The 19,714-nt window shown below is 34.0% G+C and overlaps 1 protein-coding gene across 1 annotated transcript; it reads right to left on the bottom strand.

The window, feature by feature from the left end:
• Positions 1 to 7,059: 7,059 nt before the first annotated feature.
• Positions 7,060 to 10,002, bottom strand: LOC118052585 (benzyl alcohol O-benzoyltransferase). Its single transcript, XM_035063579.2, has 2 exons — positions 9,376 to 10,002; positions 7,060 to 8,394 (listed from the first exon to the last, which is right to left on the bottom strand). Exons 1-2 carry the CDS (start codon positions 9,820 to 9,822, stop codon positions 7,483 to 7,485), a joined length of 1,359 nt encoding a protein of 452 aa, XP_034919470.1. The 5' UTR covers positions 9,823 to 10,002; the 3' UTR covers positions 7,060 to 7,482.
• Between the last annotated feature and the right edge of the window lie 9,712 nt (positions 10,003 to 19,714).

The raw sequence follows: 19,714 nt of genomic DNA, 5'->3' as shown, positions 1-19,714 counted from the left end.
TGTGATAACTTTTATCATTATAGTTTAAAAAATATAAATTAAGAAAATTATTTATTAAGTATGTATAATATCTGAATTTTTCAATTGATAAAAAAAAAAAAGGTTTTTATCACAATATATTTTCTAAAAAAATACTAATACTTAATTGTTCAGAATAAAAAATATATAATTTGCTAAGTTTTTTCTAATCGATAACTATTATAAAGATGCCCGGTTTTTATAGCTTTTATAACGTAAATTAATTAATTATTTTTTTATAATTGCATGACTGAAAATTAAAGATATCCTAACCGTTGATATCAAACTTCTATTGAAAAGATAATTAAAATGTAGTTCTGAAAAGTTTAGCAAGAGATAAAAATTACCCTTAATTGTTCTTGTGATTAGTGTTTATCTTGTTTCATGTTTCTTAATATAAAAATTAATTAATGTTTGTGAGCTGACTTAAAAAAAATACATTTTTTTGTCAAATTAGAAACAAGTAAAATATAATTGAAAGATAATTTAGTATTATCTTACTTAATGACGGAAAGTAAAGAAAATTCATTTCCAATAACGACAAAATCAGTACCAAATTAAATATTCTGGACTTCTAATTAACATACCTTGCTTAGATATTATGTGATCTGATGTGCTACTATCTAATGTCTATTCTGTGTCTGCAATGATATTGTCTAAAAAAAATTAAAATTATAATCGTAAAAATTATCACAGAGCATCAAACAGGAAGATAGATATCATTAAAGGGGGTTGTATAAAACTTTATTTGCTATTACTGAATAGCTCTGCCTTGTAAAAATTGAAACAAGATACTTTGGGGGCTTATTTCATGATTAAAGGCTTGCAATGCACATCTGAGTCGCAGCCAATGCTGTAATTTAATCAAAATATGTTTGTGAAAAGAATATATATATATATATATTGGTTAGTAATTGCAAAATTTATATTATTAAATAATTTATATTATTTTCTAACATACCTCTTTTAATAAAAATTATTTGAACTTGAAACTTGCATAAAATCATATTATCTTGTATTTAGCTTTTGTTAATTAAAATATAAATGTGAGATTTGACCTCATGATTATTTGATTAACGAGATTTTGATATCATATTAAATAATTTTAAAAAACATCTAATGCCATAAAATTAAATACACAAGTTCCATGCCTCTTCTGCTTTAAGCAAGTCCAGCATAACTCCTTTAATTGTACATACTAGTGGACCTATTTAGAATTGTGGTAGAAGTGACAGTTCAAAATATTTTTTGCTTAAAACTATATCAAAATAAAAAAAATTATTTAAAAAAAAAATTATTTTTTACATCAGCATATTAAAATGATTTTAAAATAAAAAAAATTATTTTAAACAAAAAAAATCAAAATAAAAAGTATGTCCACCACGACGGCGCAAGCATCCATCTAGTCTAATGTCTATTTTGTGTCTGCAATGATATTGTCTTAAAATTTTTAAATTATAATTGTAAAAATTATCACAAATCTAACATCAAACAGGAAGATAAATATCATTAAAGGTGGTTGTATAAAACTTTATTTGCTATTACTGAAACAAAATACTTTTGTAGGCTTATTTCATGATTAAAAGCTTGCAATGCACAACTGAGTAGTCGTAGTTAAGTTATGTAAAGAGATTGAATTAATGTATAATGTGATAGACGCTAATGACAACATCCCTTCCTCAATATTTATACCTTTAAGGTTGTGTATAATACAAGGGTGGAATGTACTATACATGATAATTATTCCTATACAAGGTATTTACATATATATTAGACTCTTTTCATAATATGCATTGTCAAGCTGAAGGTGGAGACTCCACTCAAAGCTTGGATTGAAAGAAAACAAATGAAACTGGAGGGAGAGGCTTGGTAAGAACATCAGCTAGTTGATCCTTGGAAGAGATGAATCATACTGAATTTCTTTCTTAGCAACGCGATCATGAATGAAGTGATAATCAACTTCAACATGTTTAGTATGTGCGTGAAACACTGGATTGGCAGATAGGAAAGTGGCCCCTAAATTATCACACCATAACGTAGTGCTGGATGAAGATGAAAGTCGTAGTTCTGACAACAAAGAGCGAATCCACAAGATTTTAGCAGTACCATCAACTAAGGCTTTGTATTCAGCTTCTATAGAGGATCTAGCAACAGTGCATTGTTTCCTAGATTTCCAAGAAATAGGAATGGAACCAAGGTACACAAGATAACAACCTATCAATTTTCGATCATCAATATTGCCAGCCTAGTCAGCATCAGTAAAGTCATGAAGAGACAAGGAGGAGTCCCAAGTAATGTGCAGATCATAGGAGGTTGTAGCCTGAAGGTAACGTAATATGCGTTTAACTGCCACCCAATAGTCCTCAGTAAGAGTATAAACTGACACACCTTATTTACTGCATAGCAAATATCAGGTCTAGTGAAAGGTATTGTAGAGCACCAATAATCTGTCTATACCGTGTAAGGGTAGAGTGAAGAGCACTAGGCATGGATCCCAATTTAGACAAGGGAGACAACGGAGTATCAACTGGTTTGTAAGAGGTCATACCTACTCATTAGATAATGTCTAGTGTATACTTGTATTGACTGAGTAAAAGACCCGTAAAAGTCGATTTAACTTATATTCCCAGGAAGAAGTAAGCCAACCCTAAGTCCCGAACCTTAAACTCTAAACTCAACAAAGTAATCAGTCATTAAAGCAAGGTCGAGTCACTCCCAGTTAATAAAATATCATCAACATACACAAGCAAGTAGATCATTGCTCCACCGAAAGAGAGAATAAACAGAGAAGTATCAACCTTGGATGCTGAAATCCAATAGAGATGAGGAACTCACTTAACCGGTTGTACCATGCTCAAGGTGCTTGTTTGAAACCATACAAAGATTTATAAAGACAACACACATGAGATAGAAATGTGGGATCAACAAAGCCAGGTGGTTGTGACATGTACACTTCTTATTGAAGAATGCCATTCAGAAAGGCATTATGGACATTTAACTGATGATTTTTCCAACCATGGGTGACAACAATCGTGATCACAAGTCAAATCGTGGTAGGCTTACCCACTGGACTAAATCTCTCCAAGTAATCAATCCCCTCTTACTGTGTGAAACCGCGAGCAACCAACCATGCTTTATATCTGTCAACTCGACCATTGGCGTGCTGCTTAATCTTATAAACCCACCTACCGCCTACCACATTCATGGATGGATGTAAAGGCACCAGTGACCAAGTGTGATTACCATGAAGTGATTTCCTCTTTCATAGCATTATGCCAAATCAAGTACCAATTGGCATCCTTGAAAGAAGTGGTTCCTGTTTAGGTAGAGAAGTTACCCAGGAGGCAGGGGAGACACTAAAATTTGTTGTCTTGAATACACGTGGGCGAAGTACCATGGAGTGGGTGCGGGCAGCAGGAGGGAGAGTGGCATACTCACCGGTCATGGCTTGCTGAAGGGAGAATTGAGACAAATCAACACATAAATTAAGTCTAGAAAAGGAAATAAATGAAGAACCTGGCGATGAGGAGCTCAATACAAGGCCAAGCCGAGAAGGGGAAATAACAGGTGAAAAGACAGGTGAGACAACCACAATCTGGTCACTCCTGGGGAGACTAACAGGGGAGCTGGCAAGTGAACCAACAGGGGTGACCTCTATACTTTGGTCACTGCTGGGGGGAACAATATGGGAGACCGCAGGTGAACCAGTAAGAGAGAACAACAAGTCTGAACCTGTACCTAAGGAATGATTATGACAGTGATATGCAGGTAATGGTAAGGGTGCCCAAAGGGTTGTGTTATGTGCAGGGGGTGTCGTGTGAGTGTTTAAATAGGATGGTGGGATAAGTTGTAAAGTAGTAACAGGAGATTGTATAGGTGAATCTACAATCTGTTCAGTTTTGTTAAGAGGGAAAACAGTTTCATGAAACTGAACATGACGAACAAGATAAATACGATTTGACGACAAATCAAGACATCGATATCCTAAATGAGAATTGCTATATCCTAGAAAAAAAAACAAGGGGATAAGTGAAAATCTAACTTATAAGCATTGTATGGATGAAGGAATGGAAAGCAAAGACACCCGAAAGGATAGAGGAAAGCATAATCAGGAGTTGATTTTAAAACACATTCAAATGGTGTTTTATGATTAAGAACAACAGTGGGCATGCGATTAATCAAATAAACTAAACTTTCAAAAGCATAACTCCAGTATTTTAGTAGAGCTTTACATTGGCTAAGAAGAGTGAGCCCAGTTTCAACAATATATCGATGACAACGTTCAACCATTCCATTTTGTTTATAAATATGTAGACAAATAACATGATGATGAATACCAATGGTTTTAAAATATGTATTAAGTTTGCGATATTCACCATCCCAATCTATTTGAACATACTTAATTTTTTAATAAAATTGGTGGTCAACAAGTGCCTGAAATTGATGAAATATAGCAAACACATCAGATTTTGCAACCAAATGATAAAACCAAATAAATTTGGTATGGGTGTCCATAAAGATAACAAAATAGCAAAAACCATCAGACGACAACATAGAGGAAGAACCCCAAACATTACTAAAAATTAGATCAAAAAGAGCTTAAGTTTGATGACCCGTAGTTTTTAAAGTCAGATGAGAAGATTTTCCCAAAGGGCATGCCGAACAATTAAAATTAAATTGTTTTGACGTATAGGACACCTGTTTAGTTGACACTAGAAAATTCATAATACATGGACTGGGATATCCAGGCTGACAATGCCAAACATCAATGGAAGTAAAGAGACATGTAGACGAGAAAACTTGAGGCAGCAACATTGCAGACGACACGGATAAAATATATAGACCATCTCTACTCCGACCAAAAAGAAGCACCTCCTTTGTCATGAGGTCCTTAACATAAAATAGAAATAGGTGAAATTCAAAAAACTCGTTATTCTCAAGACAAAATGTTTGAAAAGAAAGTAGAGGTTTTTCAATGTGAGGCACATGTAAAATATTGGATAAGGTAAACGTGTGTTTGGGTGAATGAATTTTAGAGTAAGCAATATTATAAATAGTAAGGCCCTTACCATCGCCAACATTTAAATGATCATTACCACAATAAGGTTTTGAGATCGTCATACTCACAAGATCTAGTGTCACATGATGATTTGCACTTGTATTAGGAAACCAAGTAACAAGAGCAATTATAGAAGCATTATTAAATGTTAAATTGGCATTAGCTTATAGATTATGAGTAGCCAATTGAGAGCACTATTGGGCAGTATGTCCATAGTCATAACACAGTTGACACTTTGTAGTTTGATTATAGCTTCCCAATCGGTTTCCTTGCTGCCCAAACTGCTGACCAGAGCCAAATGAAAACCGGTTTTGTTGTTGTCCAAATTTCGGACCTGAACCATAACTATTAGTGCTGAAGATGGAGTATGAACTATAGCCATGATTCCTGTGATTGTAGCTATGATTACTCTGTCTCCATCCCCCACGAAACCAACCCCTTCTTCCAATACTGGAACCAAACTGACGCTGCCCAAAGAATGCAGATAGCTGCTGTGATGGAGTTGGTAACAGAGGAGCTATTACAGTAGGATGGAGTGAAGCCTTATAGAGAAATTCATGTGTGAAGAGATGGTTATGGAGGTCTGTGTAAGAGACATGACCAACCTTAGTGGACAGGCTGGTTACCAAATCCTTAAAATCATTGTGTAACCCCCAAAACATATAGAAATTAAATTCAACTATGGAGATTAGTCTGCCAACAGTTGCAAGTTCATCAAACAATGCCTTAGCCTTCTACAAATAAGTGCTGGCAGAGTCATCTTGCTGTTGTAAATCTTGGAATGCATCGTGGAGTTGCATAATCCGTGAGTTTGAAGGGGAAGCAAAGACAGTTTCCAGTGTTGTCCAGATTTCTTGAGAAGTTTTACAATCCACAACTAGATGCAGAATTTCTGTGGAGAGTGAGGATGAAAGAGCACTCATGATTAGGTGATCTTGTTGTTTCTATAATAAATATGAAGGATTGACCAATGGTAAGGATGTGGCAATAGATATAAGATGAAGGGGAGGACATGGTGAGGTGCCATCAACAAAGGAGCACACCTTGGCCTAAAAAAAAGGTTTCATCTGTATCCTCCGATACAAGAAGTTGGTATTGGAGAGTCATAAAGAGATTACTTGTTACGTATTAGGAAGAGGAATGATGGCAGAGTTGTTCATGATATCTAGAGAAGAGTTCATAGGAACTATGCTGGTAGAAGCAGCCGTTAAAGAGGATTAAGAGATTGGTGCAACAACAGCACCATGTTGAAGTTCTTGGTTGTCCATTGTCAAGAGAGAAGGAGAGGCGAACAAACAAGTGAGGGAGGAAGGAATGAAGATGAAAGCAGAGGAGTGCAACGGTCTGGAGGAGACAACCGAACAATAAACTAGAAGCGTGAAGGAAGATTTTGTTGTTACTCTGATACCAAGTTAAGTTATGTAAAGAGATTGTATTAATGTATAATGTTATGGAGGCTAATGACAACAGCCCTTTCTTGATATTTATACCTTTAGGATTGTGTACAGTACAAGGATAGAATGTACTATATATGATAATTATTCCTATACAAGGGGTGTGTGTGTGTGTGACTCTTTCCATAATAGCCGTAAATGCTATCATGCAATCAAAATATGTATTTGAAAAGAATATATATATATTTTTTTTTTTGCTAGAGATTGTAAACTTTAAAGTATTAAAGTATTTATATTATTTTTTAATATATCTTTTTAAATAAAGATTATTTTAACTTGAAACTATTATGGAATTATAATATTTTATACTTAATTTTTATTAATTAAATTAGAATAGTAAAATTTAAACTTATAACTATTTAATATAATATATTTAATTAATAAGACTCTAATATCATATTCAATAATCATCTTAATCTAAAAACCCCCCATGTTATTATTATAATATCCAAAGATATAAATAAATTATTCTTTAACAGGTAACCAAGCCATGCAAGCCATCTTAATGCATAGTTTTGAAGAAAAAAATTCATTTTAATGTTGTTTTAAACAAATAATAATAATTTTAAATAACACCTTACACTGTAAAATCAGTCACCCAAGTTCCATGCCTCTTCTGCTTCGAGCAAGTCCAGCATAACACCTTCAATTGTACATACTGACTTACTCAAATTGAACAACAACTACTTGCTGTTAAAAAGGAAGAGTATGTAGGCAATTTCACTGTCACAAGACAAGCTAGATGAAACAAGAACCCTACACAGGTAAGGTTTTTCAGTCAGAAAATGAAGAATATCCTCATGAAACCAGTCTGCTGCGTCTATTAGGAGGTTCTTGTAGAACTTCTCTGCCCATCCTTTGTAGCAAGTGACATTATCCAGGTTATACAGGAAACAATCACAAGGTTATACAGGAATGCATTCATATCATTTGAAAAAATAGTTATTTTCCCTACAAGGAAGATAAGGGGGATTTAGCATTGCCACCACCATTTGACTGCTCCTTAAACGTGCTATCCAGCTCCTTCACAAATCTTTCCATAGCCGGAGTCGGTAAGCAAAGAGTCACAAGAACACCATCTTCTCCTTTCTTAGTCCTATATGGTATCTGAAAGCTTGCCACATTACCCTTAGCAGGCCCAGCATACTTCGGCTTACCCCAACCTAAGTTCATCTCTGCAAACATTGCACGAGTCACATCCGACACCAGGTAAGACCGCACCATTGTGTACCAAGGTCTACCTTTAATCACCAACAGATCAGCCACCGATCGCATGTACTCTTCAGTCACATTGGCCTTGGCCTTCCTCACTAATTCCAACGTAAAGCCTAAAGAATTTCGTGAGATTTCTCCCGCTGTTGCCATCGCCACTGAGTATGCTATGCAATTTCCATAATAACCTCTAGGTAACGGAGGGTTAAATCTATTGCGAGCATTGACAACACATAGTATCCGCATCTCATCATTTGGGTTTGGTTGAAGTGCAATGGTTCGGCACCTCCACAAAAACGCAGTCAATACATCAAATGTGGAGCAATGGCGAAGGTGTAGTGGGGCAAAGCCACGAATAGCAGATATGTTAGCAGCTCCAAAAAAGAATGAACGATGGGTCTTCTTTGTAAGCGGAACGTTGTCAGTGGTGTCATCAACCAGTTGATCATACTCGTGGTGTAAGCAGGTTACCTGAGGTGGGTTCCTTGCATTTAAAACATCCCTTTCCCAAACTGGTTGGATAGAAGGAGTCTGTGCTCCATGCACCATCTCACACATGGCTGACAAGAATTGGTTGAGGCCAGTAGCGTCACTCATGGTGTGGTTCAGACGGATGGCAAAGACAATTCCGCCGCACTTGAGACGCGTCACCTGTCGTTTTATACAGACAAACCATCTGTTAGTTTAATCAACTCCTCATGGAACTTGTTGATCTGTTTTAACTGCGATAATATGCAACCTCAAGCGCTGTATCCATGTAATTAATCTATGTTCAACAATCGGTTCTGTCGGTACATTATGAATTTCTTCGCTATGATTAGAAAAGAATATCTGTAAACCTATATCAAATGCTATTAATCGCTTTTCATTATGCAAACGAAGATTAAAAAAAACAAAAAACACCCTCTTCCAGATGCTCTGTAGTCTATCATTCAATTATATGCAGAACTCCCCTTCCCCGCACATTATTCTAGTGGAAATATATAATTGATACATGTGATCTTCCCTTTGAAAAAAAAAAAAAACAAGAAGAATAGAAACAAAAAGGTTACACAAGGACATTAATTTTTTTTTTTCATTTCAATCATCAATTTTGTTTTCTATTTGATTAGTTTGAGATTGTGATTTGTTATTTTTTTTTGATATTGGCTACTCGTAGTATCATCGAGAAACAAATTGGATTCTTGTTTGATGCTCGATTTCATAAAATTAAATATAATTTTATTTATTTAAGATAATATAGCTAGTGGACCAAAATTTAACAATAGAGAAGTATTAAATCCTTTTCTTGCAAACATTAAGTACTAAATTGAAGGATAAGTTTCCAATATTCTACCAAGCAATTATGGCTGGCATTGCTTGATAAACATCTTGGACTCTTCTTTGGGATAGGATTATTCTCTCTTTCAAATCTTCTTCTTTTGCTGCTTGTTTTACTACTCGTACTGTTCTTCTACATCCATTTTAACTTGTCCATACTTGAGAAATACAGTTAAACTTGGTTGGCTGATGTTGTTTCATGAGTTGTACTCTAATTTTGTGTAAAAAAAAAAACAGAGAAGGATGATCCTGCTTTGTAAACTAAGATAGAATCGATGATCCCTAAGCAAGAAACATACACAGGAGACAAACCTGAATAAGCAGCAGAGGGCAGTTAATCATCCCGCCGGAGCCAGGCACGTCAAAGAGGAGCTCCTCCAGGCAAGGAATTGGAGGATAGAGCACATCACCAAACTGCTCAAGCGTAACATCACCATCAGCCTCAATAAACAAAATACCCTCACCTGTACACTCCACCAAGAGCTTACGCTTAGGCCCTTCTCTAAGCCTACCAGCAAATGGATAGTAGAACACCAGTGTTTTAGCAAGTGCTTCCTTAATGACCTTGACAGGATCCCTCCTCTGCATTGAAGGATCGTAAGGATAAAAACAAATGAGTGGAATTTGGACTCTGAGACCATCTTGATCATCTATGTCTGAAAGAGGTTTGAGTTCATGTGGGGTTGGCTCAGAAGGGGTGATCAGAACTGGTTCCCGTCTAGACACCTTGAACACCAGTGGGGTGGGTGGTGCTGCCATGGCAGAGAACCAGAGATGATTTATTTATTTATTTTTGTTTTGGTTCATCTTGAACGCTGGCACCAATGTTTATCGGGAGACGATATCAAGATTTAAGACGGCATCGAAACATTAAAATAAGGAATAAATAATTGTGACGGTGCTTTTTCGTATAAACAAATCAATTTGTTTGTGCTGAGGACTAAGCGAAGTGGAATAAAAGTCAATTCTAAATGGGCGAGTGCTCGAACGGAGTGAAATGAAGAAGCAGTCCATCTTACAAGCATTAAAGGAAAAGAGTTTTAAAAAATAAATAAATAAATGATCCCAAACAGCCACTCACTTTATAGAGTCGTTGGTGCCAAGAACCAGGTGGATATGGACCTTTTTATGGCCATTTTGGGGCCACTAATGTTCTTACATGGCCTTGACTCACCCTCTCTTCTCTTTACTCTCACTTTTCAACTATCCCACTGTCCAAAAGTATTGTATTTTTAAAAAATATATATATATATATATATAATGGTAAGTTTTATATCTTTCAGAGTTATTCAAAGCTTATATAGTTATTAATTTTAAAATTTATTAAATTAATTAAAATACATATAAGTTACTCAAATATTTATATTAATCAACATTAAATTTTTAAAATATATATATTATTTTTTAGTCACTACCTATCCTTTTCGCTTTAGTATCACAAAAATCTCCCGTCTCCAACGCATATCTCTAGATGATTGCAACATTTTATTTTTGTTCTTATATTTGTTTTTTATTTTTCTCATGCATTTACTGATTGAAACATCAAAGAATCCCTTTTTCCATAAGATAATTATTTTTTCAAGAGTACTAACTACTAAGTCCAAATACAAAGTTTACAAGTAAGCTCATGACTTGATGTAGGATCAAAACTCAAGAAAAGCTCATTGTTTATGTGAAATATTTCACAACTTCATCGTAAAAAAAAATTTATTTGAACTGAGTAAAGCTTTTAACTAGCCATTAACTCACACTTTGCTGTGGAATGGAACAAAAAAAAATTTATTTAATTTTTTATTTCATTAAATGATAATAAATTTAAACAATTACAGGAAAATAATTTAATAAAATTCAAGAAAAAAAAACATATTATATAAAGTTGATAAGAAAATGTCTACTAATATTAAAAAAATATTAGTGTTATTAAAAAATTAAGTAAAAATTAAATGATATTTTATTAAAAATATAATTTATCTTAATTAATACCTATTAAAATTGGATATGTAAACTGAATTTAAATAATTTATGTAATATAAATGTAACAAAAAAAAATAGAAGGATAAAAGTTTTTAAAAAAAATTAAACGCCTAGGGTTGGGTGGCCTACCACCCTAGTCTAATAAATGACCACCAACCCTAGTCTAATAAAAGAAAAGTACAAGTTTCCGCCTAGCCTTTTATTTATTTATTTTATCTAGGAAACCCTGTTTTAAAAAAAAGACGTCATTTGTCTTCTAGTTTTATGGCTATTAGAAAGGCGGCTGAAAAAATTGGATTATGTTTTTTTTATCTAAAATATATTTTTAATTTATTTTCATCTAAAACTATATAATAAATATTATTATAATATTAATAAATAAATATATCAACTTAAATTATCTCTAAATTTATCTAAAAATACAAAATCAAATCAGAAAATAATTCTCTCTCAACTCAAATAAAACCTCTCTTATTGAAAAAAAATATAGGTATACTAAAATTGATTTTTTTTATGTTAAGAATATATTAAGTCAATAACTTTTTATCTTTTATTTTTTTAATATTTTTTTCAGTTTCCCTCAAATTTATGTATAAAAAAATTGACTGAAATGAAATTTAAAAAAAAAAAAAAAGTAGCAAACTAGAGACCAATACAAAATTTGCCTAACTCCTAAAGCAAGAAATGCCGAAAAAGTACCTTGGTTTGAGAAATTCTCTATTGTGATCTCGTCACTTGGCTTTGTTTCTAGCAGTCATGATTCTGCTCTTTTTATTAAGTGCATTGATGCAGGTTGTATCATTCTGTCTTTATATGTTGATGACATGATTATTACTGGTGATGACATTGATGGTATTTCAGTTTTGAAGACAGAGTTGGCTAAACGATTTGAAATGAAGGATTTGGGTTATCTTTGATATTTCCTGGGTATTGAGGTAGCACACTCACCTAGAGGTTACCTTCTTTCTCAGTCGAAATATGTTGCAGATATTCTTGAGCGGGCTAGACTTACTGATAACAAGACTGTGGATACTCCTATTGAGGTTAAAGCAAGGTACTCTTCTTCTGATGGTTTACCTTTGATAGATTCTACTTTATACCGCACTATTGTTGGGAGTTTGGTATATCTCACCATTACTCGTCCAGATATTGCATATGTTGTTCATGTTGTTAGTCAGTTTGATGCTTCTCCTACTATTGTTCACTGGGCAGCTGTTCTTCGTATTTTGCGATATCTTCGGGGTACAGTTTTTTAAAGTCTTTTACTTTCATCCACCTCTTCCTTGGAGTTGCATGCATACTCTGATGCTGATCATGGTAGTGATCCCACATATCGCAAGTCTGTTACCGGGTTTTGTATCTTTTTAGGTGATTCTCTTATTTCTTGGAAGAGCAAGAAACAATCTATTGTTTCTCAATCATCCACCGAATTAGAATATCGTGCCATGGCATCTACTACCAAAGAGATTATTTGGTTACGTTGGTTACTTGTTGATATGGGAGTTTCCTTTTCCCATCCTACTCCTATGTATTGTGACAACCAGAGTTCTATTCAGATTGCTCACAACTCGGTTTTTCATGAGCGGATTAAGCACATTGAAATCGATTGTCATCTTATTAATCATCATCTCAAGCATGGAACCATTACTTTGCCTTTTGTTCCTTCTTCATTGCAGATTGCAGATTTCTTTACCAAGACGCATTCCATATCTCGTTTTTGTTTTCTAGTTGGCAAACTCTCGATGCTTGTAGCTGCCGCATCGTGAGTTTGAGGGGAGATGTTAAATAATATTTATGTTGTCTTATTTATTAAGGGTAGAATAGTACTTTCAGTTTAACCTATATATACTCTATTTGTATTTAGGTTAAGTTTATGCATTCATAAGAAACAGATTATTCAGAATTCTAGCCTTCATTTTGTGTTTGATCTCAATTAGTTTAACACTTATTCCCCTTTCCAACACCTAGCAGGTTATTAATCTCAAACTTACCAATAACAATTTTGTTTTAACGTCTGCAAATGAAGCCGTATTTGATTGGTCAAAGAGTTTTCTCGTTTGTTGATGGCTTCACTCCATACCCCTTTTTGCATAATTTATCTAGTACAGCTTCTGTTGTCTCTGCTACCTTCAATTTTGGACTCTACCAAACGTTCTTGACTTAGAAACAGTAAGACCAGCTCTTAGTGCTCTACTGTCCTCTCTTTCGATTGAAGTTCTTCATCTCGTGGTTGATTATCCGACCTTTGTCAGTGTTTGGAGCACCCTTGAACTTGTTCTTGCTCTTGCCTCCCCATCCAACTCTCGGATCATGCAATTGTATGGCTCTCTTCAGGATCTTCGACAAGGTAATGATACTATCACTATCTACTTGCAACGCGCAAAAAGGTTTACTTGATGAATTGGTTGCAGCTGACAGACCTATTTCTCTTACCGATTTCAACTTATATGTGTTTCGGGACTTTGCGTTGAATTTCATGATTTGGTTACGAGTCTGTCAACCAAAGTTGACCCTTTGTCATACTTTAAGCTTTATAATCACCTGTTTACTCATGAATTCATACATCGCAGCTCGGTATCCTCTAGTCTACCTATTACACCCCTGCTGCCCACCCTTGCACAGGCCCTCTTAGTATATACTACCCAACATGGTTTTTCTGGGTCAAACAGCAGTGGTTTCATGGCTCATTGGGGCAGAGGACAAAAGAGTGGCTAGTGGCATCAGTTCCTTCTTCGAACGAAGTCTTGCCTTTGAAACCCAGCCAATCCCAAGACAATTGCAACATAGGGAATGTTCGCGTCTCGTCGCAAGACGTGTTTTGAGTTACGTTCAGTTCTTTCATGATGTTGGTGGTGGTTCTCCTTGGCAGCAGCCCCGCAATCACAGTGGACAGTGGCATAACCATCCACAATGTGATGCAGCAATAAATTAATGGCCACGAAAGAAAATAAAATGCCAGCTTTGCCACATCTATGGCCATTCCGCACAGTAGTGTTCTCAACTTATTCATCATGGAAATTACACCTCGACCAACCTCTCCTTTAATAATACATCATCCGAGGATTCTGCCTCTTGGTTTCCTGACACAAGTGTGAATCACCATGTTACTCTGAACATTACTGGTATGACACACACATAACCTTATCATGGTAATGATCAATTGCATGTTGGTGATGGTAAGGGACTTGTTATATCTAATATCGTACATAATCTCCTACACACAGCAAAAAGAGTCTTCACCTTGTCCAACATATTACATGTTCCTTACATTAAAAAAAATTATTATCTGCTCAATAATTTTGTTGTGAAAATTATGTCTTTTTTTAGTTTCACTCTTCTGTTTTTTATGTCAAAGATCTCATTACCAAGGAAATCCTTCTTTCCGGTTGGATTAAAAACAACCTCTATATCCTTTTTGAGTCTTCTGCCACATCTCTACCGCAAGCTTTTTTGTCCACTAGCACGGCCACTTCTGTCGATATTTGGCATCATCACCTCAGTCACCCTAGTTCCTGTATTCTGAGTCTCTTAGCTTCTAATAAAAAGGTTGTTTGTACCTCTCGTCATCTTAATTCTCAATGTTAAGCTTGTCCATTAGGAAAATCCTCTTGTTTGTCATTAGGACCTACAGACAATGAAACATTTATTCCTCTTGAACTTATCTTTAGTGATGTGCGGGGGCCCACCCCTATGCTATAGTTTAATGGTTTTTTTTATTTTGTCATATTTGTGGATGCACATACAAAATTTATTTGGTTTTATCCTATTGCCGTCAAATCAGATGTATTCAATGCGTTTCAACAATTTCAAGTACTTGTTAAACGTTAGTTCTCTTGTAAAATCAAAACTGTTCAAACTGACTGGGTGGTGAATATCATAAATTAAATTCCTTTTTAAAACCATCGGTATTCACCATTGTCTCATATGTCTACATACTCATGAACAAAATGGTATCGTTGAGCGTCATCATCGCTATATTGTTAAAACCAGTCTTACTCTTTTAGGCCAATGTAAGGCATCTCTAAAATTCTAGAATTATGTTTGAAACCTCGATTTTAAGCAACAAATCTCCCTTGGATTGTTTGTTTCATCATACACCTGATTATGTTTTTTTATGTACTTTTGGATGTCTTTGCTTTGCTTTCCTTCATCCTTACAATGCTCATAAGCTAGACTATCGCTCCACTCCATGTGTATTCTTAGGATATAGTTCTTTCCTTCGTCCTTATAATGCTCATAAGCTAGACTATCGCTCCACTCCATGTGTATTCTTAGGCTATAGTTCGTCTCATCTAGGCTATCGTTGTTTTGATTTGTCGTCTGACCGCATCTACATTTCCCATCATGTCTGATTTCATGAACAAGTTTTCCTTTCATTGAGTTTGTCCTCCCATCCCCATCCTCCTCTCCGCCTGTCACTATCTCTAGCCTACCCCCCTCACCATTTTTCCATCTTAACTAATCTCAGCCCCACCTTCCCTTCCCACTAACTTATCGGTCCCCTCACCATCATCTCCATCTATGTCTCTTAATCATCTTGCAAGTTCAGATTTTGTGGTGCCTACTTTATCTTTATCATATTCGCCTTTTGTTGTAGCCTCTCCAGCCTCGTCATCAATATTGTCTTCTCCATCTGGGCACTCTGCTCAGTCTCTGCCTGATTTAGACTTATGTGTGGATCTTTCCACATAATCTCTTCCACAGCTAACCTCCACTGATCCACCTTCTGCTTTGCCACCCATTAGGCAGCATCCCATGGTGTTGCGTCCTTGACAGCCAGAGACTACCAACATCATCTTTGTTTCTGCTTCCTCTCTACTAGTTTCGCCTTCACGGGTAATGTCCCCTTCTGCTCTACTAGTTTCGGCCAGTACTTGTGTTGGCATACTGCTACGAAGGATGAAATTGCAGCCTTACATACCAATACCACTTGGTCATTGGTGTCATTTGATCCATCTATGAACATTGTTAGTTGTGAATGGGTGTATAAAATCAAGCGCTGAGCTGATGGGGCCATTGACCGGTACAAGGCTCACTTGGTTGCGTGAGGGTTCACCCAACAGGAAGGTATAGATTATTCAGAAACCTTCAGTCTTGCTGTTAAACCGACTATTGTTTGGTTAGTTCTCATAATTATAGTCTCAAAAAGATGGCAAATTCAGTAACTTGATGTTCACAATTCCTTCCTCAATGGCTCACATCGTGAGGTTGTTTACATGCAGCAACCCCCAAACTTTGTCAACACTGCTTTGCCCACTCATGTTTGTCGCCTTCACAAATCTCTCTATGATTTAAAACAAGCATCATGGACCTGGTATATGTGACTAAGTGATTTCCTCTTGACTATTGGTTTTCGGGCTTCAAAGGTTGATACCTCTCTATTTATTATGAATGGGACTCATGATATCTATTACTTACCTGTCTATGTGGATGACATCTTAATTACTGGTAATAACTCTAAATTGATTCATCGCCTCATTATCTTATTGAGTTTAGAGTTTAAACTTCATGACTTGGGTCATGCACGTTATTTTTTAGGGATTGAAGTTGCTCCCACCAGTATGGGTCTTGTGCTTAGTCAACACAAGTATGTTCTTGATATTTTGAATCGTGCTGGTATGTCATTGTATAAACCTGTTGATACACCAGCATTTGTTTCCAAGCTTAATCTGCAATCTACTGAGTTGTTTTCAGATGCCACTCGCTTCAACCAAATTGTTAGTGCTCTTCAGTATCTTACCTTTACTCGACCTGATATCTGTTATGTATGCTCCTATCAAAGGCCACTGGCCATTGTTAAGTGTATCATGCGATACCTAAAAGGTACATCCTCCTTTGGTCTCCACCTTACTCGTGACTCTGTTTTATCTCTTCATGGTTTTACATATATCGATTGGGCCAGCAGTATTGATGATTGAAAATACACGGGTGGCTACATTATATTTCTTGGCATCACTCCTATTTCTTGAAAATCTGGCAATTTCAAAATTTACATAGCAAGATTGGCCTATCTAGCCGTGGCCTATCTTGAGGGGGTATATCATAATGAAGATCAACATTATCATAATGAAGATCAAATCATTCATCTTTAAACTTCCTTGTATTCGGCAACAATTCAAAATTCCTTAAAACTAGGAGTTTTCATCTTATCCTTCCATGGTGTTGATTAGTTTCTATTAAACCTATATGTACAGCTTGGTTGATTAATAAATGTGTGCAACAACATTGCAGAAATTGTTCCATCTATCAATTAGGACTCATCTTAATTAAATAGTTTAAAGAAATTATAACCCAGTTAGATTTAAACTTTGGTATCCATACTACAAAATTCTTATTTTTTAGAATATAATTAGAAATTGAATTTAATAAAATATATAAATATTTGAAACTTGTTTATTTTCAATAATTATTTCATGACATATTAAGAGTATGTTTCAACTAAATAAATTAAATAAATAATTAGCATAAATATTTAAATTCATATTTCGATCGATCTTAATTCTCTAGTTCTTATCCAATTTCATTAGAAAACTCTACTTATTTTTTCAGCAAAGGCTATAGTACAATTGTGAAATCATAAAAGTTTATATAAACTTAGTGTATTTCTTGAGTTTTTAAACAAAATAAATTTATGATTTTTAAAATAACTTGCTAAATTTATTACTAAAATTTATTTTACAAAAGCATTGAGTTTTGATTTTTCTTTCCATTTTTCACAAACATACAAATGAGTTTATTTACAAGCTTTTAAACTAGCTTGCCGTCTATAAATCTGATTGCATCGACTCATCAGCTTTGATGAGTCAAGCTTAGTTAAGCTGACTTGTTTATATAGCAATCTTTAAGGCTCACTATTTATAGCTAACATAAATATATAAATATGTTGAACTTGGAGAACATTAATTATCACTAGACAGCAGAGAAGAAAACTAAAATCAATTGTGAAAAGTTTGAAAAAGTTTGAAATTTTTTTATTTTTTTTTAAATTAATATTTTTGGTGTTTTTAGATCATTTTGATATGCTGATGTCAAAAATAATTTTTAAAAAATAAAAAAAATATATTATTTGATATATTTATTAGTGCGAAGCACTTTGAAAAATAACTGCAACTACACTTTCAAACACGTTATTAATTCATTTGGAAAAGTACCTCATTGAGTACGATTTAGCCCCAAGTATTTTGAATTAGCATCACTCGGAAAAGTTTTGAGTAGCTCACAATATTGTGAGCTATATATTTCTAACATGAAGTTTGATGTTCAAAGAAAGAGGGAAAAAATGAAGTTCAGTTTATCTATGGTTAATGAAACCGAATTAATGTATCTATTATTCAAGCAATTTTCATGAAAATATTTTTTTTCTTCATCATCTAACTTTTAATCAATTCAATAGGTTAAAAAATATTTTAATTTCTTTTCCAATAATGCAATGTTATGATTTATTTATTTTAATAATCAGAGCATAGAGATTAAAATTTTCAAGGTATCTATAAGTTTTTTTTTTTTTTTTTTTTGCAGTTTATCCTTAAAATTGAAACCCAAAGTTAAAAGATTTGTTTACATAACGGGCAACAATAACACATACACATGTATGTGTGGCTCATAAAATATTTTGAGATTTTTTTTTTCTATTTCTTAATTATTTTAGGATTCAAAATTATTAACTGTTAAGAAAAATACAATCATGAACAAGGTTGATGATGAAATAAAAGGTTTCATTAACTAAAAGTTATGAAACAATTATTAATAGCCACACGAGAGAATGTCACGTGTGGAGTGGTAGCAAGAAAATTTTATTCAAACATTTTTAATCAAAATAGTTGGAATATATATCCACCCTCAGGCATAGCAAGAGGATTTATGAATTAAAATTGATTGTCATTCTCCATTGTTACGACAATGTGTTATATATATAATAAAATAAATGCCTACATGACGATGGTGTTTATAAAGCAACAAGAGAAATTTAGGACCTAGATCATGATCATTGATTCAATAATCTCGTTTAATTTAATAATATAATTATATAAAAAATTCAATAATAATAAGAATAATAAAAAATGATAATGAATAATAAAAAAAATAAACTTTGTCAATGTTATAGAAATATCCTCAATAAATATTCTTAAAAGATCTCAACGATCTTATTTGATAACAAAATAAAAATTAAATAAAAACATGATAACCTCACAAAATTAAAAAAAAAAAAAACTAAAACTCAATTATAAACAAAATCAAAATGTTGAAGGATAAATTAAAAAAAATTAATTTTAAAAAAGATCAAATAACCTGACTCGAGTCAGCATGTCAAATTCATGGTCTGATTGTGAGGTTGGGATAATCTCATATAAAAAAAATTAAAAAAATACAATGAAAGGCAAAACTAAAAAAATTGATGAAAAAACTTGAGTCCACCCTAGTTAACTCGACTAACCTACAACCTAAGATTTGTATATAGAAAGAAAAGCGACAAAAATTACAAAGTTGAAAGCCCACTAACCTAATGTTAAATGATAAAAATAAAAAAAATAATAATTTATAAAAACCTAAAAAAAAACTGAAGTCAAATCGTGCTAATCTTTAAAACCCATGACTCAGAACATGAGACCAGGTTAACTTATAGTAGACAAACCCAAAAAAAATCATGAATCAAAATTTTCAATCATCCAAAATTTAA

Source organism: Populus alba, chromosome 19 (genome assembly GCF_005239225.2).
Source record: "Populus alba chromosome 19, ASM523922v2, whole genome shotgun sequence".
NCBI classification, from domain to species: Eukaryota; Viridiplantae; Streptophyta; class Magnoliopsida; order Malpighiales; family Salicaceae; genus Populus; species Populus alba.
The sequence above is the reverse complement of the archived record's forward strand: the minus strand, read 5'-3'. Positions and strand labels throughout refer to the sequence as shown.

What these genes read in the sequence shown, in the direction of transcription:
- LOC118052585 (XM_035063579.2), bottom strand. Translation starts at nt 9,822, where the DNA reads ATGGCAGCACCACCCACCCCACTGGTGTTCAAGGTGTCTAGACGGGAA. An exon ending in GCCCTCTGCTGCTTATTCAG is followed by an intron (nt 8,395 to 9,375) that starts GTTTGTCTCCTG and finishes ATAAAACGACAG; the next exon opens with GTGACGCGTCTCAAGTGCGG.